The following is a 27,422-nucleotide window of genomic DNA, read 5'->3' as shown; positions in this document are numbered from 1 at the left end:
ACATTGTCAGATTCTTTACTGCCTCATTAATTTTGCTGGTGTTTTTGAAGAGAGTTGATGGGTCCAAACAGATGCCTAAGGAAGGAAAAGGCCACAGGCTGGAGGTTCAGTGAACTCATCTGGCTCAGCTCCTATTTTGTTCTGTGATCCTGATGAAGCTCTGGTTTGTAACAGGCTAAGAACCTCCTTAAACCTCACGGTGCTTTTGTGGAAACTAAGGAACGATGTAATTTTCCACAAGCTCACAAAGGAAAGCCAAGAATAAAATCCAGACCTTGCTGACTCTTCAGTGGAAATGTTTCTGACAGAGCCAAGGATAAGAATAAGCACCAAGCCTAGAAGGAATGAGGCAGACTTTTCTTGTTCTGAGATTTGAGGAAAAAGGGGTCATATGTCCAGGTTACACCTGTCAGTCATTCTACACATTAAGCACTTACTATATGTAAGACAGACCTGGAAATACATTAAGCCTGTCAGTTTCTTTTCTACCTACAATCTTTCTTCATCCTGTTAGTTGAACTGTAGTGCCTGGATGGTCTTGTTAGAATTGTAAATATTTACAAGGACCGTGTACAGTCATGCACCATGTAACAACATTCAAGTCAACAACAAACTGCATATGCGACATGGTCCCGTAAGATTATACAGATAGGGAGCTGAAGAGTCCCTATCACCTAGTGACGTCTTGTAGGCCTAGGCTAATGTGTGTGTTCCTGTCTTTATTTTTGATTTAAAAGTTTAAAAAGCCAAAAAAAAAAAAAAAAAAAGAAAAGAAAAAAAGCTTATAGAATAAGAACATAAAGAAAATATTTTTGCATGGCTGTAGAATGGGCTTGTGTTTTAAACTAAGTGTTATTAAAAGAGTCAAAAAACAGACTGGGCGTGGTGGCTCACGCCTGTAATCCCAGCGCTTTGGGAGGCTGAGACGGGCGGATCACGAGGTCAGGAGATCGAGACCATCTTGGCTAACACGGTGAAACCCCGTCTCTACTAAAAAATACAAAAAAACTAGCCGGGCGAGGTGGCGGGCGCCTGTAGTCCCAGCTACTTGAGAGGCTGAGGCAGGAGAATGGCGTAAACCCAGGAGGCGGAGCTTGCATTGAGCTGAGATCCGGCCACTGCACTCCAGCCCAGGCGACAGAGCGAGACTCTGTCTCAAAAAAAAAAAAAAAAAAAAAAAAGAAACAGAGTCAAAAAGCCAAAAACAATTTAAAAGTTTATGAAGAAAAAAAGTTACAGTAAGCGAAGGTTATTATTGATGAAGCATATTTTTAAAATTAGTGTAGCCTAAGTGTCCAGTGTTGATAGACTTTTGTCTATAGTAGTGAACAGTAACATCTTGGGCATTCCCGTTCACTAACCACACACTCACTCACTCGCCCAGAGCAACGTCCACTCATGCAAGCTCCATTCATGGTAAGTGCCCTGAACAAGTGTACCATTTTTTATCTTTTAAACCATATTTTTTCTGTAGCTTTTCTATGTTTAGATACACAAATGCTTACCACTGTGTTACAACTGCCTGCGGTATTCAGTACAGTTACATTCTGCACAGGTGTGCGGCTTTGGAGCAGCAGGCTTTATCGTATAGCCTAGGTGTGTTGTAGGCTAGACCATCTAGGATCGTATTAGTGCACTCTAGGATGCTGGTGCAGCAGTGAACTGCCTAACACATTTCTCAGAATGTATCTCCATCATTAAGCAACACGGGACTACAGTTGCTGAAGCAGCACCCACTGAGGAACCGTCTGCAACTTTACAGAAGGAGAAGCTGTTTCTTCCTTTCCAGGGAGATCTCCTTGGGTCCTCCCAAATATAATGAATGGACTCAGGCCCTATTGCTAAATCCTGACCTGAGATTTCTTGCCTTGAGGTTACTCAGGGAACAGCAGGGATTTTGTCTAGGAAGAGAGGAAGGATGATGCCAAGGAGAAAGACTGCTCAACAGACAGGGAAGCCTGGGAGCAGGGGAGCAGGGGAGCAGGGGTGGGAGACAGGGCAGGAGCCAAGAGTGCTGAGGGGGTCCCTGGCTCACGGCTGTCAGGCTCCTCCTGGAACTCTACATGCTCGTCCTGCTGTCAGCCTGGCCTCCTGGTTCTGCCCATCTGGGAGCAGCTATGGCTCCTCACTGTTCCCATCCCAGCCCCAGGGTGCCATAGTCCAGTGTACTGGTCAGAGTTTTCCAGAGAAGCAGAACCCTCAGGAGGTGCACACATACACAAACACACCTTGTATCTATCCTATATACGTGTGTGTGTTGTGTATGTTCATAAAGAGATTATTTTAAAGAATTAATTCATATGATTATAGGGGCTGACAAGTCCAAAATCTGTAGGCCAGGCCAGCAGATTTGAAACTCCCAGGCAAGAGCTAATGCTCTTGAGGACGAATTTCTTCTTCCCCAAGAAACCTCAGTTTTTTGGGGGTTTTGTTTGTTTGTTTTTTGAGACAGAGTCTCACTCTATCCCCCAGGCTGGAGTGCAGTGGCGTGATCTCGGCTCACCGCAACCTCCGCCTCCTGTGTTCAAGTGATTCTCCTGCCTCAGCCTCCTAAGTAGCTGGGATTACAGGCACCTGCCACCACGCCTGGCTAATATTTGTATTTTTAGTAGAGGCGGGGTTTTGCCATGTTGGCCAGGCTGGTCTCGAACTCCTGACCTCAGGTGATCCACCTGCCTTGGCCTCCCAAAGTGCTGGGATTACAGGCATGAGCCACCATGCCCAGTCAATTTTTGTGTTCTTTAGGCCTTCAACTGATTGGGGTGGAGTTGAATTCATACCCACGTTATTGAGGGTAATCTTCACTTAAAGTCCATTGCTTGTAGATGTTAACCACCTCTATAAAATACCTTCACAGCAACCCCTAGATTTATGTTTGATTAAATAACTGGGTATGACTACGACTGCCCAGCCAAGTTGGCACATAGAACTCACCATCACATGTGACTGGCAACCCAACCTGACCTCAGAACTGGAGCTTGCCAGAGGTGAAGGGAGGCACCATTCCAGCCTTCCTCCAGGTCCCTTCCCAGTTAGTGGCAAGCACAGACCGCTTGCTCTGGCAAGTCATCCACCCCCCTTTGGCTTTGGGTGGAGGTGCTTCTGAATCTAGGCACCATGCTGTAGCAGCTACCTTCCCGCAGATGTTCTCTCTCGTTGAACTTGAGGCTGTCTAGAACGAGGAAGTACCTGGTGTCCGTGGTGGCAATGATTGAAGTCTCTCCTGGCATGTAGCCATGGGCTACTTTGACATCTCCTGGCTCATTGGTGTTCATTTTTATTCCAGGTCCTTGTACTCCTAATGAGGAGAGTGAATATGAAATTTGTCATCCAAACTGTGACAACTTTTGAGAGAAGGGGATACTATTCATTATACTAGACAGCTGATGTGAATCAGGACTGTCCTAGAGAAATCAGAGGATATGAACGATCCAATATTGACAACTGCTGTGTTATTCATAAGAGTTCACTCATACAGAAGTTGTTTTCATGCTTGTGTTTCATGAATAAAGGGTCAGTCAAGTCAACAAATATGAGGACTAAGTTGTTTCTTCCCAAAAGATATGGTGAAGTCCTAACCTGGTATTTGTAAATGTGACCTTCATTGGAAATAGGGTCTCTGCAGATGTACTTGGTCAAGAAGAGGTTATACTGGATGAAGGTGGGCGCTAAATTCAGTCACTGGTGTCCTTATAAAAAGGCCATGTGAAGACACAGGGACAAAGAGGGGAAGGTCAGATAAAGATAGGGGCAGACATTGGGGCTATCTGGGCCCACAGGCCAAGGAATGCCAGGGACTGCCAGCTGTCACAGACACTGGGAGGAAGACGTGGAGCTGATTGCCCCTAAGTCTCCAGAAGGAACCAACCCTGTCAACACTTTGATATTGAATTTCCAGCCTACAGAACTGTGACAAAATACATTTCTGGGCTGGGTGCGGTGGCTCACACCTGTAATCCTAGCACATTGGGAGGCCCAGGCAGGCAGATCATGAGGTCAGGGGCTAGAGACCAGCCTGGCCAATATGGTGAAACCCCATTTCTACTAAAAATATAAAAATTAGCCGGGTGTGGTGGCGTGTGCCTGTAGTCCCAGCTACTCGGAAGGCTGAGGCAGAAGAATTTCTTGAGCCTGGGAGGCGGAGGTTGTGGTGAGCCAAGATCGCACCACTCCAGCCTGGTGACAGAGTGAGACTCTGTCTCAAAAAAAAAAAAAAAAAAAAAAATCTGTTACAGTTTTAAGTATATACTACTTTGTTAAGACAGTCCTAAGAAACTCTATTGTAAAAACCTCAATATAAGTACCTGCTATGTGCCAGGTTCTGATCTGAGTGTTGGAGATACATCATGATCAACAGCGGTAGCAGCTCATTCTCACGTCAAGGTGCATCCCTGGAACCTTTCACAGACCTACTGGCCATATGATCTAGTCAGACAACGAAAAATTGTTTCTGCAGATGGATCAGACAACACAAATGTACTTGCAGCTCCGATTTAAGTCTAGAGTCCACCTCTACCAGCTGAGAATCCCCACGGTGGGTGTGGGCATTTTTTCACAGGGGGGCCTGTCCCTGAGTAAATTGGTTTCTGTTCTTGTCATCAGCAATAGTGAGCTGGCTCAGGTGATACTGTAGTCTTGTTTCCTGGGATGCCGAGTGCCTGTTGTCATGAACCTACCTGAGAATGGGTCCAGGCATCAGAGCCCTCACTGCTTCTCAGGCTTCTGTGGTTGAACTCCAGCCTCTGGAGATAAGCTCACCTTCAAGCAGTGGCAGGAACCAGATCCGGCCTTGTCCCAAAGTTTCCTCCAGGGGAGGCACGGTGATGGCTGATGTGTGCTGTGTTCAGGTGCATGAACCGAGGGGCTTGTTACTTGTTCATCTTTGCCATGAACAGTGCGACAACGAGAAAACCAGTGGGGAGCCCTTAAAGTTTTTCAGTGGTAATATGCTTTCCTTTTCCTAGGGTTTATCAGACATTCAACAGGTCTCTCCTCAATGAAGTGTAACTTGAGTACAATAAAATACACAACTTTGTAAGTGTAACTACCACTCCAGTCAAGATCTAGGACATTTTCATCATCCTAGAAAGTTCCTTGTGCCCTTTGCTGACTGGTCCCTCCCCTACCCCCAGTGGTTCTGATTTCTGTCACTGACCTTGGTTTTGATTGTGCTTGGGCACCACGTCAATGGGATTATACCATTGGTACTCTTTTGTGTTGGATTCTTTCATACACCACAGTTTTTTTGTTTTTGTTTTTTGAGACACAGTTTTACTCTGTCGCCCAGCCTGGAGTGCAGTGGCGCAATGTTGGCTCACTGAAACCTCCGCCTCCCAGGTTCAAGCAATTCTCATGCTTCAGCCTCCCAAGTAGCTAGGACTGCAGGCACCTACCACCATGCCCGGCTAATTTTTATATTTTTAGTAGAGACGAGGTTTCACCATGTTGGCCAGGGTGGTCTTGAACTCTTGACCTCACGTGACCTGCCTGCCTCTGCCTCCCAAAGTGCTAGAATTATAGACATGAGCCACCGTGCCAGGCCCATACACCATGTTTTTAAACTTCATTCTTTTTTAAAAAATAAATCATAGCAAATTGACTAAAACATTTTTATGATAAAGCATTTGGAAAGGGGCCCTGGAAAGGGAAGCCGTTTAGAATTCCTCCACCCGCCATAACCGCTATAATGGTTTTGGTATACTTCCATCCAGTTCTTTTCATTTGCTGATTTGTGTATAGCTGCAAACAAACCATGAGTGATTTCGTGTGTTGCTTTTTTCATTTATGATAAACATTTTTTCCACATCCAGTGTCTCTAATTATCCTTCTGGGTAGTACTCTATCTAAAATGCCCTGTGAGGGCAGACACTTTTGCCTGTCTTGTTCACAGATGTCTTGTTCACAGAATCTAGAATAGTGCTGGGGCCTGATGGGTAATGGTAAATATTTGTGGGAAGATTAGCCTTGACTTTCTGGGCTCAAGTGATCCTCCCACCTCAGCCTCCTGAGTTTAGCTCACAGGCATGCACCACCATGCCCAGATAATTTTTGTATTTTTTTAGAGACAGAGTTTTCCCATGTTGTCCAGTCCAGTCTTGAACTCCTGGACTCAAGCAATCCTCCCACCTCAGCCTCCCAAAGTGCTGAGCTTACAGGTGTGAGCTGCTGCACCCAGCCCCTAATTTGCTTAATTTAATTTAATTTAATTTAATTTTTTTTGGGAAAGAGTCTCACTTGCTCTGTTGCCTAGTCTGGAGTGCAGTGGCATGATCTCGGCTCACCGCAACCTCCGTCTCCCAGGTTCAAGCAATTCTCCTGCCTCAGCCTCCCGAGTAGTTGTGATTACAGGCACGTGCAACCATGCTCGGCTAATTTTTGTATTTTTAGTAGAGACGGGGTTTTGCCATGTTGAGCAGGCTGGTCTCGAACTCCTGGACTCAAGCAATCTGCCTGCCTCGGCCTCTCAAAGTGAGGCCTCCTAAAGTGCTGGGATTACAGGTGTGAGCTACCGCGCCCAGCTTAATTTACTTTAGGTATTAAGTATATGCCTTGCCTAGTAGAGGTAAAGACAATACAGGAACAAATTGTCACCACAGCACTCTGAGAACACTTAACCTAGTGTAGGAGAAAGACAGTATAGATACAACTAAAGATTGCTGCTAATTGTGGAAATAAACAAAGACCACACAAATGAAAACAACCCAAGGTAGTTATTCAGTTTGCTATAGCAAAGGAGTCAGCTGTCATCACTTGTGTTTGGTAGGGACTCAAAGTCAGGCAAGGGAGCGGGGGAGGGGGGCTTCACAGCAGGAAAGAAAGGGCAGGCTTCAGGCATGCCCTGGGTGGAGGCTATTGGCGTGAGGCAGCTAACTGGAAGCAGGGCATTGTGTGCATTGGTTTAGGGAATATTTTGCTTTCCCAGGGCTGCCATAACAAAGTAGAACACACCGGGTGACCTAAAACAACAAAAATTTATTCTCCCACAGTTCAGGAGGCCAAAAGTCTGATTTCAAGGTATCAGCAGGATTGATTCCTCCTGGAGTATCTGAGAAAATCTGTTCCAGGCCTTTCTCCTGGCTGCCAGCATTCCTTAGGTTGTAGACATACCACTCCAACCTCTGCCTTCATCATCCCATGCCTTGTTCTCGGAATCTCCTCCTTGGCTTGTGGACATACCACTCCAACCTCTGCCTTCATCATCCCATGCCTTGTTCTCGGAATCTCCTCCTTGGCTTGTGGACATACCACTCCAACCTCTGCCTTCATCATCCCATGCCTTGTTCTCGGAATCTCCTCCTTGGCTTGTGGACATACCACTCCAACCTCTGCCTTCGTCATCCCATGCCTTGTTCTCGGTATCTCTGTGTGTCCCCTACTCTTATAAGACCACCAATCATTGGATTCGGGGTCCCCTGTAATCCAGTGTGACCACATTTCAACTTAACTACCTACTTCTGCAAAGCCCTTATGTCAAAGACTGAATTGTGTCTCCCCACGTTCATGTGAAGTGATGGTATTTGGAGATAGGGCCTTTAGAGAGGTAATTAAGGTTAAATAAGGTCATAAGAGGGGGGCCCTAATCAAATAGGACGGGAGTCTTAGTCCTTTTAGTGTTGCTATAAAGTAACACCTGAGGCTGCGTAATGTGTGAAGAAAAAAGGTTTCTTTAGCTAATGATTCTGATGTCGGGAAAGTTCAAGAGTGGGCATCTGCCTCTGGTGAGGGCTTCAGGCTGCTCCCACTGATGGCAGAAGGTGAAGGGGAGCCAACCTGTGCAGAGATCACTTGGTGAGAGAGGAAGCAAGAGAGAGGGAGGGGAGAGATGCTCTGTTTAACAACCAGCTCTGGACAGGCATGGTGGCTGATGTTTATAATCCTAGCACTTTGGAGGGCCAAGGTGGGAGGGTTGCTTGAGGCCAGGAGTTTGAGACCAGCCTGGGCAACATAGTGAGACCCCATCTCTACAAAAAAAAAAAAAAAGGCCAAAAATATGTATAAGCTGGATGTGGGTATGGTGGCACATGCTTGTAGTTCCAGTTACTCAGGAAGATTAGGCAGGAGGATTGTTTGAGTCCAGCAGGTCAGGGCTGCAGAGAACTATGATTATGTCACTGCACTCCAGCCTGGGTGACAGAGCAAGACTCCATCTCAAAAATGAAAACAAAAACAAAACCCAGCTCTCGCCAGAACTAATAGAATGAGAAGTCACTCACCACTTGCGCCCAGGGCATTAGTCTATTCATGAGGGGCCTGTCCCCATGACCCGAACACCTCCTATGAGGCACTATCTCCCACACTGGGGACCACATTTGAACGTGAGATCTGGAGGAAGCAAACATCAGACTATAGCAATTGATGTTCTCATAAGAGGAGGAAGAGACACCAGCAGTGTGTGTGCAGAGAAGAGGCCATGTGAGGACATGGGGAGAAGGTGGCTGTCTACAAGCTAGGAAGAGAATCTTCACCAGAAACCAACCCCGCAGGCACTTTGATCTTCCAGCCTCCAGAGCTGGGAGAAAGCAAATTTCCATTGTTGATGATGTCTAGGCTGTGGTATTTTGTTATGACAGCCCCTGCTGACTAATACGTCTTATTTCCAAATAAGGTCAATGCTAAAGATTCTGGTGGACATGAACTATTGGAGGGACGCTATTCAGCTCACTACAGGGAGCCTATTTGTTTTTCTCTGGTTACTCTTGAGTTGGAAGCAGGAGAAAACAGTAGAGAAGGTGGTTGTCACTGGCAAAACATGACCATTTTGGGCCAATTGCTGCAGAGGCTGTGGTCTGACATCCCAGGCTAGTTGCTTTGGAGCTGTGGGTCAGAGTCCTGTTGTCCTGTATGGACCAGCCATTATCTGTTTGTATTAATTCAGGCTCTGGCAATTCTGTTGTTAACTAACTGTGATGCTGAACAAAGCATCTGACCTCATCGGATTTCAGGGTTCTCCTCTTTAAAATGGGGGGTTACACCTGTATGCAGTGGCTCACACCTGTAATCCCAGTACCTTTGGGAGGCTGAGGCAGGCAGATCACTTGAGCCCAGGAATTCAAGATCAGCTTGGGAAATATAGTGATACCCAGTCTCTACCAAAAAAATACAAAAGTCAGCTGGGCATGATAGTGCAAACCTGTAGTCCTAGCTACTTGGGAAGATGTGATATGGGGGATCACCTGAGCCTGGGAGGTTGAGGCTGCAGTGGGCTGTGATTGCACCACTGCACTCCAGCCTGGGTGCCAGTGTGAGACCCTGTTTCAATCAATCAATCAACCAATCAATCAATCAATAAAAATAGGGAGTTAAGTGACTCTCAGTGGAGTGGGACAGGATCTTCAGCATCAGGGCAGGGAGAGGGGTGGGGTTGGCAAGGATGATGTCCTAAGAGTTGGGCCCTAAATCAGTCTGCTTAGTGTTACTATAAAGGAACACGTTAGGCTGGGTAATCAATAAAGAAGGTTTATTTGCCTCATGATTCTGATGTCTGGAAAAGTTCAAGAGTAGGTATTTGCATCTGATGAGGCCTCAGGCTGCTTCCACTCATGGTGGAAGGTGAAGAGGAGCCAGCGTGTGTGGAGATCACGTGGTGAGGGAGGAAGCAAGAGAGACAGGGGGAGAAGTACCAGGCTCTTTTGAAAACCATCTTAGGAAACATTGCCCTGTGACATTAACAAGTCCACTTCCCTTCCTGGGTGGAGAACAGCTGAACCACATAGTACCCGGACCCTTATCCAGCTATAGAAATTCTATAGTGGTTGCTCCTGGAAAGAACATTCCTGTTGCTGAGTCTTCCAGGCATATTTCCTTTTTCATGGCACTGAATCTCTTTTGGAATGTACTGAAAGAAAGATAGGATTTTAAACTCCTTCTCATGCTAGTTAAGTCAGTGACTTAATCTAATTATTTTTACTCCTGTTTGGGATACGAGGGTGATGGTAGAAAATCTTAGATGTTCCAATGGTTGCCCATGAAAGGCATAAAATTCTTAGCAAAGTTATTTTAAACTGTACAATTGGGGGGAAAATCACAATTTTTTTCCTTTTGGTTTCTGGCACTGGGATGGTTTCTAAAACATATACCTTATATAAGTTGAAACAATAAAAATTCGAGGCTATTTAAATTACTTCCCAGCTTTCCAGTCTGGTTTTCATCGTTTCAGAATAAACGTCAAGGCTTAGAAGGTGGGGTTATTTTTAACAAGGGTAGAAAGCAAAGAGAGAGTGGCATGTTTTAAGGCAGTTTTTTTTTTCCTTTAAAAAAATTCAATTCACAGTTTACATTCCCTAAAGAGAATTGACTAATTGAAACGTTTAAGAAAAACGAGCAGCTGACAGAAAGCACATCTCTGTCGAAAATGATCTGCCTGGTAAGACTAGGTGTACAGCATCCAAGAAGCAGTTTGGGAAGACAGGGGCTGAGGAGGCAGGGCCAGTACACCGTCTCCTGGGGAGCCATCCGGGCAGAGGTCACACTCGGGGCTCCTGAGTTTATGTCAGAAGGGAGGGGCCTGATGTACATTGACTCCATAGGCATTTCATGAACACCTATTTTGTGCCAGGTTTGTGCCAGGACCTGGCAGCACAGGCATGACCAGTGTGGCCGGAGTAGAGTGGACACCACGGGGAAGGTGGCATGAGTGAGGCTGGAAGGGTTGGCAGGGCCAGACGGTGCAGGGCCTGGAAGGCCAAAATGCAGTCTTTGGCATTTATCCTAAGTGCTTGTTGAAAAGCTTGTCTGGCTGCCCTGTGGAAAACAGGAAGGAGCAGATTGAGAGAGGACTTGGGGACACTGGTTAGGGGACAGTGCAGTGGTCCAGCAAGAGAGGATGGGGGCAGAGGGACTCAAGAGCAGATCAGGGTAGGATTGCCAGGGCTTGTGCAGAATTGGCTGAAAAGGAGGTGGGTGTATCAGTGAGTGTTCCCTGCAGGAAATAGAAGCCACGTTTAATATTTTCAACAGGAAGGAATTTAATTCAGGGAATGAGATGCTTACAAAATTACAGGGAAGGCTGAAGGAGCAGTGCTACGGTCTGCATGTTTGTATGTCCCCAGCATTACGTGGAAACCTAATTTCCAAGGTGATGTATTAGGAGGCGGGGACTTTGGAGGTGACCGGGTCATGGGGCTGGAGTCTTCATGGTTGGGCTTAGTGTCCTTATAAAAGAGACCGCAGAGAGCTACCTGGTCCCCTCCACCATGTGAGGAGGCAGAGAGAAGGCACCACGTATGAACCAGGACACTGGCCCTCACCAGACACCGAATCTGCCAGTGCCTTCATCTTGGACCCTGCAGCCTCCAGAACTGTGATAAATAAATTTCTGTTGTTTTTAAGCTACCCCAGTTTATGATATTTTGTTATAGCAGAGCCTGAATGAACTGAGACAAGTGGGAAATGGAACGATCAAGTGTTCAGTAACTTCCTGTGCAGGATAAGGACATGATTGCCAGGACAGCCTATTGATGCTTAGGTCTCTGTAACCTTGGTTGCCAGTGGAAGTGGCAGCAGGAAGAACACACTGCCTCTTTTCTGCCCTCTGAGTCCTCTAGGTTGGCAGAACCTACTTCACACCCTGAACCCTAGCTGCAAGGGAGCTGGGCTCCTCAGAACAGGAAGTAGGACTGGGCTGTGTGATCCTGTAGCACAGCCTGTGCACCCATATCTAGGGTCCCTGCGGGGAAGGTTCATGGAAGGAAATAGAAAAGGACATTGAGTGCCTATTGGCCTGTCTACCTATCACAACATATGAGGAAGGAGGCGGTATCAAGGACAACGGCAGGATTTGTTTTATGCAGACTCGGATGGATGGGAGGCCATGCACCGAGGCCAAGTTGAAGGTGTTTATAGGATGGCCGAGGAGTGATGTTCTGTTGTCTGCTGGGCATGTTAGGTCTTGAGCTCAGGAAAGATTGAAATTTGGGAGCTGGATGTGGAGATTAAAAAGTCAAAGGCAGGGAATGGTGACATGGGCAGAAGAGGGCCCAGGGTGAAGCCCCAAGACCACCAGCGTTCAGGTGTTCCTTGGGGGCAGGGGCCCCTCTAGCTGAGACTGAGGTGAGTGAGGAGAAGTGAGGCCAAGGAAGCTAAGCAAGAATGTTCCCAAAAGGTGAGATCACCCAACAATATGGACGAATCTTAAACTATTTTGTTAAGTGAAAGAAGCCAGACTAAGAAGGCTGCATATTACATGATTCCATCCATATTGTGCTCTGGAAAAGGCAAATTGGGAAAGGGAAACGCCAGTGGTATGGCGCACCAGATAGGGGTGTGTGTCCACTGGCAGTGGAGGTTACAGAGACCTAAGTGTCTAGAGGCTGTCCTGGCAATCGCGTCCACTTCCTTATTTCTGCACAAGATGTGATTGGATTTGATTATTCCATTTCCCATGTGTCTCAGTCCATTCAGGCTCCTATAACAAAACATGGTAAACTGGGAAGCTTAAACAACCAGGAGTGGGGCTGCGGGGAGGGGTGACTACAAAAAGCCAGCACAAGAGAATTTTAGGGGTGATGGAACTCTTCTGTCTGATGTATGGTGGTAAGATACACAACTGTAGGCATTTCTCAAAACTTGAGAAACGAACTTCACACCACGAAGAATGAATTTTAGTGTATGCAAGATAGATAAATAGATTGATCTGTTCATTTATGTACACATATGTTCATTCATATACAAATAGGAAGCAGTCACTTGTATTAAATGTTTCAAGATCAAGGAATATAAGTGACAATTTTTCTCTGGATCCATTTAATAATGGCCTAGACCTCTGTATGGGTGAATTCTGGGCTGCAGGCAGAATTGACCTACAAAATCTAATGTACGTTTCAGAGCATGGCCTCTTGGCATGGCCCTTAGAGCTTCCAAGAACAGAGGGCCTACTCCTGGGATGGAGGAGACCTTAATCCTGAGATATGCATCTGTTGGGGGTAAAATACTCCAATAAAGAGAGCCTGGTATTAGTTGGGCTCCCAAGCTGGGTTCTTATCTGTGCCAGACTGTGTTGGTGTGACTGTAGGTGACTTTAGTCTCTCAGAGCCTCCACTTCCTCTCAATAAAATGAGAATAACGAGTTTCTCAGTATTGATTGGGAGCAGGCTTCAAGGCTTGATGTGGGCACCACCCTCTCCTGGGGCTGGCTGCACGTTCCCCAACAACTCCCCCAGGTCAGTGACTCCTGACTTACTCTACCCCGCACCATCGCAACAAGCTTCTCACTGTCTCTCGGTCGTTTGTTTACTTGTGCTACAGAGCAGGCACATCCATGAGGCTCCGTGCCTAATCCAGTGCCTGGCACGTAGTAAATGCTCAGGAAACATGCATCGATTCACATTCTTTCAGGATCAGGGCATTTCCCACCTCAATAACCTTCCACCTTCTGAGTAACTTTGCCTTTCCCTGAAAGTCGAGCCACCCTTTCAGAGGAAGAGCTGCCATGTCCGAGGGTGCTCAGGTTCCGTCAGGGTCTCATCCAGCCATTCCTAGACAGACCAGTGGCTACCAAGCGGGTACTCTGCACATGCTGTTGAATAAATCTATCCATTTTGAGAAGCAGGAGCAATGTTGGTGAAAGTTTGGGTCCCGGAACGGGCAACACTAATTCAGAGTGTCACCCATGGTGCCTTTTGTGTGTAAAGAAAACAGCTCAGGTGTGCCTGGAGGCCTCTGAATGGTGGATTGTAGAGTGCTGAGGGCATTGGAAGTGCTTCTGTCCCCAAGGAGTTTGGAGTTTCCCCTCCAATGTTCAGGAAGGCAACCAGCAGGAAGGACCTCCTCCAGCTTCCCTGGGCCCTGCTGACAGTCGAGGATGGGTGCACAGGAGGGAGGCAGATGCCTGGGGCATGAGGACACCTGGCTGTGTCCAGGACCAAGAGTGATGGAAGCCACTTCTGGGCACCGAGGTCCAAAGGGGAGTGGGGAGCAGCTGCCTTCCCTCCTGTTCCCCTTTCCCTTCACCCCATGTCCCCAGGGCAGTGGGGTGCTGGGATCATCCCTGGTTCCTTGAGCCCAGCTCCACCTACTGATACATCTCTCCCTTCCCTCCACCCTCCACCTCCAGATTTCTGCAGCTTAAAGGCTTAGGCGTGACCTCAAAAGCCATGTGTATGTTCCCTGCTGATCCCTCCCTCCTCCCTGGTGGGGATTTGAGCGGACAGAGCAGGTTCAGCCCCCTCAGACACGCAAGCATCACGCCCTTGAAAGTGGCCCAGTGGCTCCTGATCCCAGGAAGCCCATGGGAGGAGAAGGAAGGCTTCCTCAGGAACCTGGGATTACACTGCTCCAGGCTTCAGATTCTCGTGTGGCCCAAATCATCTCTTACTTTCTTGTTCTCTTGCTCTTTCTCTCTTTCTGCAAGAAGCCTTTGTCTTCTGTTTAGCTTTCATACACCAAGGCTGTGTGTTCTGTGGAGGCGGGACAGAATGGATGTCAAGGAATGACTCTGTAAGTTAATGATGCTGAGTGACTGGCAGCCTGGCTGAGCTCAGTAGTATCACTTCTTACGGCCCAGTTTCTGCTGTGATCTGCATTCCTAGGTGAGGAAACAGCCCCCGAGGTGTTAGCCAACTTGCCCAGGTCCCACAGGTCATCAGGAGCAGAGGCACTTCCTGAAACCTAAGTCCATCGGCTACTAGAGACAGTGCACGGACCAGCTGTGTGGGACGTCTGCAGTTCCAAGTTGTTGCTGTCAGTGACAAGGGTGGGAGGCCACAGAGTCCTGGTCTATACCCACCCCCTTCACCATGCCAGTGTCTAGAGGATTTTAATCCTGAACTGTGGAGCAGACTACTCCCAGCTATCAGCAGACAGCCGGGGAGGATGGGGTGGATATCTGCCTGCTCGCAGCCTTTGATGTCCCCACCAGGGCATGCCACACATAAGGATGACTGATTCATCACCATAGAAGTCATTTGTTCTCCTCCACAGCGCCTCAGCATGCACACAGGGGTGCAAAGCAAAGCATGAGGCTGAACAAGTAGAAGTAGCATCAGATTGTCACTGAAGAGATAGAGGGTCAGAGAGGTTTCATGATGTGATCTGGGTCACACAAGCTCATGCGTAGTCAAGCTAGGACTCCAGTCGACTGTGGTGTGATTTCCACTCGGCCAGACCGTCTCATTGTTAGAGGTGGGGCTTAGCCTTGGACGAGGAACATCAGGTCCCACTGTGAGTGCTGGCGTAGATGCCTGGGTGCTTTGAGCTGCTTACTTCCCTCTCTAAGCCTCATCTGAAAACAGGAACGTTGATGGCCCTAGTGCCTGCCTTGTGGGTTCAAGATGTGCCAGGAAGATGTGGATGAGTACAGAAGATGGTGGGGCACAGGCAGCCGGGAACTCTGCCAGTGACCACTGTCTTTGCTGGCAAAATTAAGGCCATAGATGCCATTCATTCTCCTTCGCAGCCCTCCAGGATACACATGGGTGTGAGGCTGAGTAGAAGTCTGTTCCTACCAAGGGCAAAGTCATTTAGACTCCCCTCCCTGCTGGAGGCCAGGTGGTATGTCCCCAGCAGCAGAAAGATGACATGACATTATTGTAATTTTCAAAACTTCTCATTTTTCAAAAATTTTTAAAGATGTTATTCTAATTCCCAAGATTGGATAAATCCATCAGCTCTCAAAACCCTGCTTTGGAGAATCAGGAAATGTCTCAAATTTTCATGGCAGAAATGCCTGTTGATCTGCATTGAAATATCCTAGCAGCTGCATTTCTCCTGGAAGTAAGATCTTGGCCTCAAGAATGCCAAGTCTCTGCCTATGTAATTCTCCATCTCTGAGCTGACAAACCTTGAAGCCAGTCCGTGCCCTTGAACCGACAGCAGCAGCTCTATTAAAGAAGTTTGATTACGAAAAAAGAGAGAGATGTGAGGGAAGTGAAAGAATCTATTTTTCATTAAATGCTGCTTGTTTCAAAGTGGGAACATTTTCTGGGTGTCTGGGGAGCTGATGTTTTCTGTGGCTTGCCGGGAGAATCAGATCTTAAAAATCAGAAAAGTTTCCACATAAAGGAGAAAGCATCATTATCAGAGCTTAGGGCCTAATTATATTTGCAGAGAAGGGATTTCTGTCCTGGAAGTTTATTTAACAAGCATTTATCAAGCACCCACAATGAACCAGGTGTCATTCCAGGTGTTTAAGGGGTTTACATAGGTAATAAAAGTATTCTAATAAGATGAGATGATACATATTGTTATTTTTGCTAATATTTTAACCTTTGTTTATTCAGTCGATTGCTAAGGTTGATTGAGAACTTACTGTGTGCCAGGCCTAGCCTAGGTACTGAGGGTGCAATGGTGACCAGGGAAGTGTGGATCCCTGCCTTCCAGAAGCTTCCAGTTAAGCTGGTGTGGTGAGAGTGGGTAGAGATCTGGGAGTGCCCTAAACAGGATCTGTGACAATGGAATTCATTCATGTATACGTCCATTCATGAGCGTGCTTATCCACTGATGATTTTGAATGTGGCAGTGGCAGGTGAGAAGGTATTATTTCTCTATTACTGAGCAGATGAGTTGTCAGAGCTGCCTGGGGGTGCAGGAATGATGCTCAAACCCCAAGCATTTGATTTGGATTTTTTCTACATCTTGGCTGTTATCAGCAATATGGCTGTGAACATTGATGTGTAAGTTTTAGTATGGACATATGCTTGCATTTCTCTTGGGTCTATACTTGCGAGTGGAATTGCTGAGTCATATGGTCTATGCTTAATCTTTTGAGGGACTGCCAGACTGTCTCCCAGGCTGTACCATTTTACATTTCCACCAGCAGTGTTTGAGATTCCAGTACCTCCATATCCTTGTCAACACTTAACTACTATCTGTTCTGGGTTCTAGCCATCATACATGTGTGAAGTGTTTCATACTGTTTTTTAAAATGCAAGACATATCTAAAACATGATCCACTCTAAGGGGCTGGAATATCTTTGCATAATCCAGTATCCAGCAACTATTTCCTGAGAGCACCGGTCTGCCCCTGGACTGAGAAATGGCTGACCTTCTTGCTGATCAGTCCAAAGCCAGGTGGGCTCTGCCATTCCTTAATGAACTCCCAGATGTCAAGTGAGGTTTGTCAGGAGGCCCACAGATAACTAACACTGCCATCTCTTCCTGTCTTCCAGCAATTCACGAGTTCCCTGCAGACCTGTTCTCCAATAAGGAGCGACAGCACGGAGCCGTCCTGCTGCACATCCTTGGTGTAAGTGGTCCTCCCAGAGTGGTCACAAAACTTCTAGCACGTGAAACCTCTCTGCACAGCGGGGCAGAGCCGTGGCATGTCTGAGATCTGTTAGTCTTGTAACAGCCCAGTGAGGAGAGTGGAGACTGGGCACGTTTCACTCACAAAGAAATGGTGTCTTAAATGTGTTAGGTGACTTACCCAGTGTCACACAGCTAGTGGCCCCAGAGCCAACACAGGAATGGAAGTCTTTCCTGTACCCCATTTTCTGCTTTTGTAAAACAGGGATGATGGTACCTATTACAGAGGATGAATATGAGTGAATACGGGTCAAGGGCATCAGCGTTGTGTGGCCCATAATAACTCCTACAAATGCTTGCTCTCCTGATTCCCATGACGACCCCTAAATTTTAGTACCTTTACATCACTATGTAGACAGTCCCCAAGTTAGGATGGTTCCACTTAACTATTTTTCAGTGTTACGACGTTGCAAAAGTGAGACATATTCAGTATCACTGTTCTGGAAGTATAAAGAAACTATACTGTGAATTTTGAAGTTTTATCTTTTTCTGGGCCAGTGATACTCTCTCCTCATGCTGGGCAGTAGCACCAGTTGCAGCTCCCAGTCAGTCACGTGGGCATGAGCATAAACAAGCAACCAGGACTTTACAGGGTACTGTGTTGCCAGATGAATTTGCCCAGCTGTAGGCTAATTAAGTATTCTGAGAACGTTTAAGGTAGGCTAGGCTAAGCGATGATGTTCAGTAGGTTAATTGGGTTAAATGCATTTTCCACTTATTTATTTATTTATTTATTTTTGAGATGGAGTCTTGCTCTGTCGCCCAGGCTGGAGTGCAGTGGCGCGATCTTGGCTCACTGCAACCTCTGCCTCCTGGGTTCAAACGATTCTCCTGCCTCAGTCTCCCAAGTAGCTGGGATTACAGGCATGTGCCACCACACCCAGTTAATTTTTGTATGTTTAGTAGAGAAGGGGTTTAACCATGTTGGCCAGGCTGGCCTCGAACTCCTGATCTCAGGTGATCCACCTGCCTCGGCCTCCCAAAGTGCTGGGACAACAGGTGTGAGCCACTGCCCCCAGCCCATTTAAAGTATTTTAAACTTAAAATGGGCTTATCAAGCTATAACCTCATTGTAAGTCTAGGAGCATCTGTAGTTTAAAACTTTGGTGTACTTCTCAAACTTCCCTCTATATTCAGATGGACCTTGATGACAAATGGTGGAAGGGGGGTTAGTAGTAATTTGAAAAGAAATAGGGGTTCACACCTAAGTTACAAGTTTGTAACTCTCTGTGCTGGAGTAGGCAAACTACAACCCTTGCCAAGTCTGGCTCAATGCCTGTTTTTATAAATAAAGTTTTATTGGAACACAGACATTCCTATTCATTTCTATATTATCTTCTATAATATAATAATAAGTGCTATTTTTGCACTTCAGAGGCAGAGCTGAGTACATGCATCAGAGACAGCCTGACCCACAAAGTCAAACATATTTTTTATCTGCCCCTTTACAGAAAAGGTTTGCTGACTCTGTTGTGTGGTATGGAGAAACGTAGCTGGTCAAGGTTTGCTTCTCTGCTTTGGATCAACCACAGCAAATTTTCCTCCTGATCAGCTTCCCTGACCATCCAGCACCATCTGCTTGTATATTTAAACCCAACCAAGTATTATTCTTTGCAAGAGATCATTAAGAAAGTGAAATCTGGAATTCCCACATAGATAGTAACAACCAGAAAATAATGAATGGGTGAAGTTTTAATTAAGAGGGTAAGCCATTCATGAAAATGAAGACTAGAATGAGGGCTGTTGGCACATTTTGAACAACAGACCTGTTTATTATTTCTATAATACCGTTATTATCTTTCTAGTTTCTCTGGCTTTACACTCCCTCCCCTTTCACTAAGGGACTGTGGATGTGGCTAATTGGTCCCATAGTTCTGTGGTCCTGCCTCGTGAAAGTCTTGGCATAGCTGAAATAAAACCTCAGGTTTCTGCTGAACCTGAGTGCACCTTGGGAATTTCACAGGAGCCCTTTAGAGGAGGGGTTACCAAGCTATGACTGGAGAGCCAAATCCAGCTCACCAACTGTTTTTTTTTTTTAAAAAATAAATAAATAAAGAGAAGAGGTTTAACTGACTCACAGTTCCACATGGATGGGGAGGCCTCAGGAAACTTACAATTATGGTGGAAGGGGAGGAGGCACATTTTACATGGTGGCAGGGAAGAGAGAGCATGCAAGAGCAGGGAAAACTGCCTTACAAAACCATCAGATCTCGTGAGAACTCACTCACTATCACGAGAACAGTATGAGAAAATCACCCCCATACCACCAATGGTTTTTATAAATAAAGTTTTATTGGAACACTGCCACACCCATTCTATGGCTTGTTCTTGTTTCACAACAGCAGAATAGTTGTGGAAGTGACTATTTGGCCAGCAAAGCCTAAAATATTACTATCTGACCCTTTACAGAAAACGTTTGCTGACCTCTTGTTTTTTCTTTTTTTGATTTGAATGGGTAGATGAATGCTGACCTCTTCTTTAGAGCACAAAAAGGACCTAGCTTAGGGGCTGGTTTTGCCTGCAGTGCTCCGTGACCCAAGAGATGGAAATCGGGGCGCTATCTTGGCTCATCTTCTCTCCTCATTGTTTCTCAGGGCTCAGAAGAGAGAGGGGCCTTTTGGCCTCTCGGGAGGTGATGTTGGTGGGGATTGCTGTGAGTGAATTCAAGTCAGAATCCTAAGCTTTGTAGCAGGGTCTCCCCCACCTGCCTTCTCCCCTTTACCCACACCCCTGCTATTTGTTTCTTTTTACTCCTCTTCCTCAAAATGTTGACAATGAGTCAAATCCAGTAGACACATGCCTCAGATGCCCTGGATGCAGCTAATGTATCTTCTACTTTATTAATCCCAATGAATGAATGGTGAAATTGATGAGTATCACACTGTTTTAGCTGAAGTAGCCCAGCCTTTCTCTTTTGCAAACAGGACATCCATAGCACTTTTTCTTTGAAGAAAGAAATGGCTTTCCCCAGTGCTTAGAGCAAAACCCGTCTCTTCTCCATGGGTCCTGGTCCTGGCCTCTCCCTCCAACCTCACATTCTCCATTTTCCACTCTCTCTATTCTACCTGTTGTTCCTCAAATGCCGTCAAACACACTCCTGCCTCAGGGCTTTTGCACTGCTGTTTCCTGGTAGATATTTTACTGGCCAGTGTGCTTCTTTGTTCCCCACTAAGGTAAGTTATAGGAGAGGGTTTTCCTGGCTTCCTCACCACTGTATCTCTGATCCCCTTGGTAGTTCCTGGCACATAGGATGAGCTCAGTGAAGCCGTGCTGGCTGCTGAGCAGAGGGATGGGCCAGAGAGAGACTCCAGATATAAAACCATTTTAAAACTGCTGATCTGTGCTTACTTCATCATGAGACAGATGCTGAAACCAAAACCTAGAAACGTTTCTTATCCAAAGTCACTTGGCAAGTCAGTTCCAGAACCAGCCTTAGAATCTGGGTTCTTTGCTCCATGAACCTCCAAATGTCAATGGCCTGTGTGTTTTAACGGTGCCAACATTATTAAGTAGCATCCCAGGAAATGCTGGATGTCAAGTTGCCATTTGTTTTGGCAGGGGATAGGCAGTCACTTTAGTGCCTTCCCTAAAAATAAAGGGAGCAAATCAGGATTGTTATTATTATTTTAAATTCTTAAAATGGTGGTTCTGAGTGCTTTCCATTTTGGCCATTAGAGTTAGATCTTGCCTGTTGCGGGCAGACTCTGGTGCTAGGAGAGAGAGCTGCTGCTTTAAGAAGAGATGCTTGAGAGAGTAGAAAAAAAATTGTTTTTCCTGTTCTCAAACTTGCTCACCACCTTCTGCTTCAACAAACACACAACAAAATGTGTGTGGGTTTTTTCCCCACATGCCAAGAATTCAGCAGATACCAGTTGGGTGTCCTCTAACTCAATTCAGTTCTGACACTGTACCTAGAGACAGTGGCAGCTCCCACCCGCCAAGGGCTCAGTCCCTCAAGACTGCTTCTTCTTTAGACGGCAGATGCAACCCTCAAGTTGTTTTACCTGTGCTTCTGAACAACCTGCAAAATCAGGGTTCCCATGACCCCCTCCTTGCGCTCAATTAATTTGCTAGAGCGGCTCACAGAATTCAGGCAAACACTTTGACTTCCATTTACCAATTTATTATACAGGATATTACCAAGGATACAGGGCTGGGTGCCTTGGCTCACTCCTGTAATCCCAGCACTTTGGGAGGCTGAGGTCAGAGGAGCACTTGAGTCCAAGAGGTCAAAACCAGCCTGGAAAACATAGTGAGACCCCCATCGCTACCAAAAAATAAATAAATAAATAGAATTAGCTGGCCGTGGTGGTGCGCACCTGTAGTCCCAGCTACTTGGAAGGCTGAGGTGGGAAGATGATGAGCCCATGAGGTAGAGGCCTCAGTGAGCCAAGATGGCACTGCTGCACTCCAGCCTGGGTGGCAGAGAGCCCATCTCAAACAAAAAGGGATATGGATGAAGGGATGCGTAGGGCGAGGTATTGGGGAAGGGGTGCAGCACTTCCACACCCTCCCTAAACATACGACCCTCCAGGAGCCTCCATGTGTTCAGCTATCAGGGAAACTCCTTAAGCCCTGTCTTTTTGGGTTTCTATGGAGGCTTCATTACATAGGCGTGACTGATTACATCATTGGCCACTGGTGATCAATTCAACCTCCAGTCTCTCTCTCCTCCCTGGAGGTTGGGGGCTGGGGCTTAAAGTCCCAACCTGCTCATACTGCCTTGGTCTTTCTGGTGACCTGCCCTCATCCTGAAGCTACCTAGATGTCCCCAGTCACCAGTCACCTCATTGTCATGCAGAAGACATTCCTATTATGCCCAAGGTTCCATGGGTTTCAGGAATTGTGTGCCAGAAACCAAGGGCAGAGAGCAAATATAACTTCTTATTAGATCACACGAGGAGGGAGCCCCAGTGGCCTGAGTTTTCGTCCCCTCTGCTGCTCAGCATGTTATCGCCTCTGTGGGTCTCAGTTTCCCCATTTGCCAGTAAGGGGATTGAGGGAACGAAATCTACGGTGCTGGAGTCTTCCTGTGTGCCCCGCTCTGTCCGCCTGGCCTCTGCCCTGGCAGCCTGGTTTGGGGTGCGGTGGGCCCTCTGCAGCTGCAGCAGGGGCCCTCACGACCCTGCCTGTCTCCTCTCTCGTTTGCAGGCTCTGTATATGTTCTATGCCTTGGCCATAGTGTGCGATGACTTCTTCGTTCCATCTCTAGAGAAGATCTGTGAGGTACGTGGAAGGGACTTGGGACACCTTGGTGAAGCCTTGAAGACATGTGGTACATAAATGCCAGGCCGAGAAGGCCAGGGCTGGTGCGGGGAGCATGCTGGTGGTAACGGCTGTCACACCGAGCACTTAGTGTCTGCCCCATGGTGAAGCCTCACTAGAAACCCTCCAATTAGCCTTGGTGGATGGCAGCCTCTCCCAGAACCTGGCAGAGGAAAACGCTCCCGGTGTGAGATCACCACCCAGAACCACTGGGTCCACAGCAGGCTGTTGGCATGTGTGTTCAACCTGGCTAAGTACAAAGCACAGGCAGGCCTGCCAGATGCAGTGGAGCATTGCCTGTCACCAGCTGCAATTGGCAGGTGCCAGGTGGGCCCACCACCCTCCCCCCCCGCCAGGGGGATGCCAAGCTGCAGTGGCAGGAATTTCCCTTCCGTCCTCACCTTTGCATGCTGGTGTTTTCCCCCACAATTATTTTGTTAGTTTTTTACTTTCTTTCCTTATTTCTCCTCACATACAAGATCCCAGTGTATCTCTTTGCTCCACCTTACTCTTGGCTTCTAGTCAAGGAAGGAAATAGACTTCCGTTTGCAGCACCTCCTGTGTGCACAGTGCCCAGGGCTTTGCCAGCCTTCATCCCTGTGAAATCTCCCGTGTGTTTGAGGCCATGTCTTCATGGTGACATTTGCAGCTGGGAAGGCAGGTTGTTTGGGGCAGGTGCTTCCCTGTGACTTTCCCCCTTCTGGGCCCAGCTTGGGGAGCTCAGTGTCCTTGCAGAGTTGGGACTGGCTGCTTTGGACCTGGGCCTGCTAAGCAGTGACCTGGCAAACATGCAAAGGCCTCCCCTTACCTCACACCCCCTCAGATGGAGCCTTGTGCTCGCCTCCATCCAGACGCTTGTCAGTGAGGGAACGGAGCCAGGGGAGGAGGGTGAGGAGCAGAGTCGGCAGATGCCCCCTGGGATAACTGTGCAGGAGGGGTCCACCCAGGGCCCCTGTGGAGTGTGCGCTGCAGCGATGGCAGTTATTAAAAGTGTTGCTGCTTCTGCCTTCCAGAGGGGGCCCTTGGGAAGGATGCAGGCAGCTGATCCTTACTGAATACACACCTAGGACCCACCACTAGGCTGAGAGCTTGGGGAGGCCATAGCAATGGGGTTGATGGGAGCCTGTGGAAGGTGAAAGGTGGGTGACTACAGTGTAGGGCCACATACAGTGGAGGTGCCATGCGCCCCGTAGGGTTACCTGTATCCCTAAGGATGGAAGTGAGCAAGGGTGATGGTCGTAGCCATGTAGGTAAGACCGATGTCAAGGGCTCAGTGAGAGATATTAAAGGACAGGGGAGCCAAAGGGAGAAGGGGAGCATCTCTCTTGGGGGAGAAATCTGGGAAGGCTTTGTGGAGGAGGTGGCATTGGGTCCAGGTTTCAGAAGTGGGAAGGAGTTTAGCAAGCAAAGAGGGAAGGGAAGGGCGTTCCAGGTGGAAGGAATGGCCCAGGCAAAGGCAGGGAGGAGGGAGGACAGGAGGCAGCATGCTTGGGTTCTGCTGAAAGTTTTGGAGATCCTTTGGGAGCAGAGCCTCTTCCGTGGAACTCTGATTTTTGTCAGAGTTAAGGTAGCCGGCTTCTGTCCTGGAGACACTGCTGTGCCCCCACCCCAGACTCTGTCAAGCCCAGAGTGCCGACCCTTCTGAGGACCCCTCCAAGGATAGCTCATCAGTGGGTTCCTCGGTGGCCGCAGAGCCCAGGGCTGCTCAGGGATACTTTGGGAGGTGGGGCTGGTGGAGGTGAGTCCTGCCCTGTGGGCGCCTCCAGATTGGTTTTCAGGCAGACCCTCAGTCTCCATGGTTTCTCCAAATATCCAAAGCCTCCAGCACTGCACTTTAGATCAGAGGATGGGCTCTGTGGCCAGATACGGCCTGGACAGGCAGAACAGGCCTCGACCATGAGTTCCCACCCTGTCCCGTGCCAGCTTAACCCTGAAACCAGTACCTCTGGGTCTTTGTGAGCCACCGGATGTCAGGCCTGCCGTGGAGAGGGCCTTCCAGAATGCAAGGCCCAGCTGCGGGCCAGAGGCCTCCAGATCCACAATGCTGACATTCTCACTGAGGCCCCCAGTACCCAAAACTGGCATGGGAGGGGATGGTCACTAGACTGGTGTGCGCCTGGGGAGCACCACTGTGTCCCAGACCCTGTACTAGGCACCAGGGATGCAAAGACAGGAAGACCAGCTGCTGCCCTCATCATCCGGTGAGGGAAGGCAAAGCTTGTGAACCACAAACCCTCATGTGAAATTCACGTTTCAGTAACAGCAGATAAAACACATCATATATCTGAGGGAAATGGCTGGCTCTGAATGGATGCCTAGGAAGACTTCATCAGGGAGACATTATTTGGTCAGGGGCTTGGAGGACAAACAGAAAGGAGATAGGTAGGGGAGGGGGAAGGGCTCTGAGTGGAATGCCTGGTGGAGGGTGCAGGGCAGATGGCAGAAGGCAGACAGCATGTCCCCGGGGTGAGAGGCTGCAGGCAGAGGAGTTTGGCTCTGGTTGCAGCACTGCTCTCCTGCATGCTCCTTGGCTGTGGAGCATCCAGTGATGTCCAGGGCCCCCACGTCACACCCTGAGGGTCTGTGGTCACTTCTGTTTCAGAGACTTCATCTGAGTGAAGATGTGGCTGGAGCCACCTTCATGGCTGCAGGAAGCTCAACGCCAGAGCTGTTTGCCTCTGTTATTGGTAAGAAATCCCCTCTAGCCTGAGACACAGGATCTAGAGAGTCCGTTTGGTGCCCAGAGCAGTGGGGGCATTTGTCAGCTCTAAGCCTCACTTCTCATCTGTGAAATGGGAGAACTGGAGAGACAGTAAGTAGGTGGGTGGTTTCTTGGGGCATGGGGTGGAGTAGGGTGCTGAGGGGTGATAAAAATGTTCTTTTTAAGGTGATAAAAATAATCTAAAATTAGATTGTGGTTTTGGTTGCATGATTCTGTGAATATACCAAAACTACCGAATTGTATATTTAAATGGGTAAATTTTATAGCAGGCAAATTATATCTGAATAAAGCTGCTCAGAGGAAAAGGGAAGATTGGAGTAGCTGGTCCCCGGCGGCATTTCCATCTCCCTGGTTCTGCCACGGCTTCTGCCATTCTCTTCTGCTCCCCAGATGCTCTGTTTGATAGTAAAACAACCCACTTTCCTGTGAAAGGGGACACTGAGGAAGGGGCAGGCTGGGGTGCATGTCTGAGGCCCAGGGCCTGTGTGTTTCCTTTCCAGGGGTGTTCATCACCCACGGGGACGTCGGGGTGGGCACCATCGTGGGCTCCGCTGTGTTCAACATCCTGTGCATAATTGGAGTATGTGGACTGTTTGCTGGCCAGGTCAGTGGTTTCTCCCCGGGCCTGGCAGACGCATGCCCTGAAGTGTGGGGGAAGAGCCTCTATGACAAGAGGTTGGGGTAGCAGTGGGGACACCCACAGGACAGCTGAGCTGGATTCTGGATACATTTGGGGCCTGGTTTTGGCCTCCCCAACAGGGAGCATGAAGCTGGATTGTCGTTGATACCCCATTAGATATCCTCAGAGCCCCAGGGGAATGTTGGACTTGACCTCAGAGAGGCGGGTCGTGAGTGAGGCCCTGCCTTGCGGAGGGAGATGGAAGTGGGCAGCTGACTGTGCCTGAAGCTGCCAGGATCGGGTGGAGAGCGAGAGCCTCTGGCCTCTACTGTGAAACACGCACTGTTCTGACCTCAGAGGAATAGGGGGCTGCTTTGCCATGGCTTGAGAACATTACTTGGTTTCATTCTGTTCCCCAAATATAACAAAGAACAAGTGTGGGCTGGAGTTAGGAGGAGGAGCCCTGTGGGTGTGCCCTGCACTGCGGAGGGGAGGAGGCCTGGGCAGTTGCACTCCCTCCTCATCCCCCTGCTCATAGCAGCCAACGGGGCTCTGCCGGCAGGTGGTCCGTCTGACGTGGTGGGCCGTGTGCCGAGACTCCGTGTGCTACACCATCTCTGTCATCGTGCTCATCGTGGTGAGTCGCCCCCCCCACCCCCAAGGTCAGGTTGGCCAGGACCCTGCAAAAGCACAGGACCCCTGCCCATCTCTGCCTTGGCACTGGGACCAGAGAGGACTCACAGCACCCAGTAGCGGGGTGTGCCAGCCACTCACTGTGGTCACAATGACCAGCCCCCCACCTCCCGCACTATGCCACCCCCAGCACTGTGCCTCCCTTTCCCCAAAACCTCAGACCCCGCACCTTGGTTGTGGAGCGAATCCAGGGGCCATCTTGAAGACACAAAGGCCTCAGAAGCAGACGTCCCACAGCCCGTGCGGTTCAGCTAGGGCACTTTTCTCATCTGGGGCCCTTTTGCTCCCCATGTAGGCCCTGGTTACTCTTTGGTGGGCTTGGTTTTAAAATGCAGAGTTTCTGGCTCTGCTGCCCACAGGGTGGGAGAGGGAGCAGGCCAGCTCAGGGCAGGCAGAGGGAGCAACTGGGAGCAAGAGAGGAGCCAGGAGGAGAGGAAGAAGAGGAGAGGAGCTCACAAGGGGGCCCTGGACCTGTTGGAGTGATGTGGAGTGTCCCACATGGGCCCCAAGGGCTGGGGTGACATCATGGCACTTGATAGTGAGGTGGATGGCACAGCCAGATATAGCCAAGGAGCATGTCATCCACAGGGGAGCATTTTAAAACAAAAGAATTTTGAAGTGGAGGAAAGGGACATGTACACAGGGCACACTCAAACTTCAGGGGTGGAATGTGCCTCTGAGTGACAGCTCTCAACCAGACCTAGAGTGAACTTTATATAGACAGTCATGTCCCCTGTATTAGTGCCCTATTGCTGCATAACAAATTTCCCCAAAACTCAGCAGTTTAAGACAAAGATTTATTATCTCCCACTTTCTGTGGGAAACCAGTCAGAAATGGTATAGCTGGGTCCTCTAGGCCAGGTCCTCTGCTAGGCTGCAGTTAAG

At 48.3% G+C, this 27,422-nt stretch overlaps 1 protein-coding gene across 3 annotated transcripts in view; it reads left to right on the top strand.

Annotated features, from left to right (window-relative positions):
* Positions 1-27,422, top strand: part of LOC105467538 (solute carrier family 24 member 4) — a 172,654-nt gene that overhangs the window by 93,364 nt on the left and 51,868 nt on the right. For all 3 annotated transcript variants that reach the window (XM_011717197.3, XM_011717198.3, XM_071099696.1), the window contains exons 3-7: positions 17,103-17,179; positions 22,390-22,464; positions 25,106-25,190; positions 25,726-25,829; positions 26,407-26,481. In XM_011717197.3, the coding sequence (XP_011715499.1) occupies positions 17,103-17,179; positions 22,390-22,464; positions 25,106-25,190; positions 25,726-25,829; positions 26,407-26,481 (416 nt within the window). The remainder of the gene's footprint in view (positions 1-17,102; positions 17,180-22,389; positions 22,465-25,105; positions 25,191-25,725; positions 25,830-26,406; positions 26,482-27,422) is intronic.

Source organism: Macaca nemestrina, chromosome 7 (genome assembly GCF_043159975.1).
Source record: "Macaca nemestrina isolate mMacNem1 chromosome 7, mMacNem.hap1, whole genome shotgun sequence".
Classification (NCBI taxonomy): domain Eukaryota; kingdom Metazoa; phylum Chordata; class Mammalia; order Primates; family Cercopithecidae; genus Macaca; species Macaca nemestrina.
Note: the sequence above shows the minus strand (reverse complement) of the source record. Positions and strands in the feature narration are given on the sequence as shown.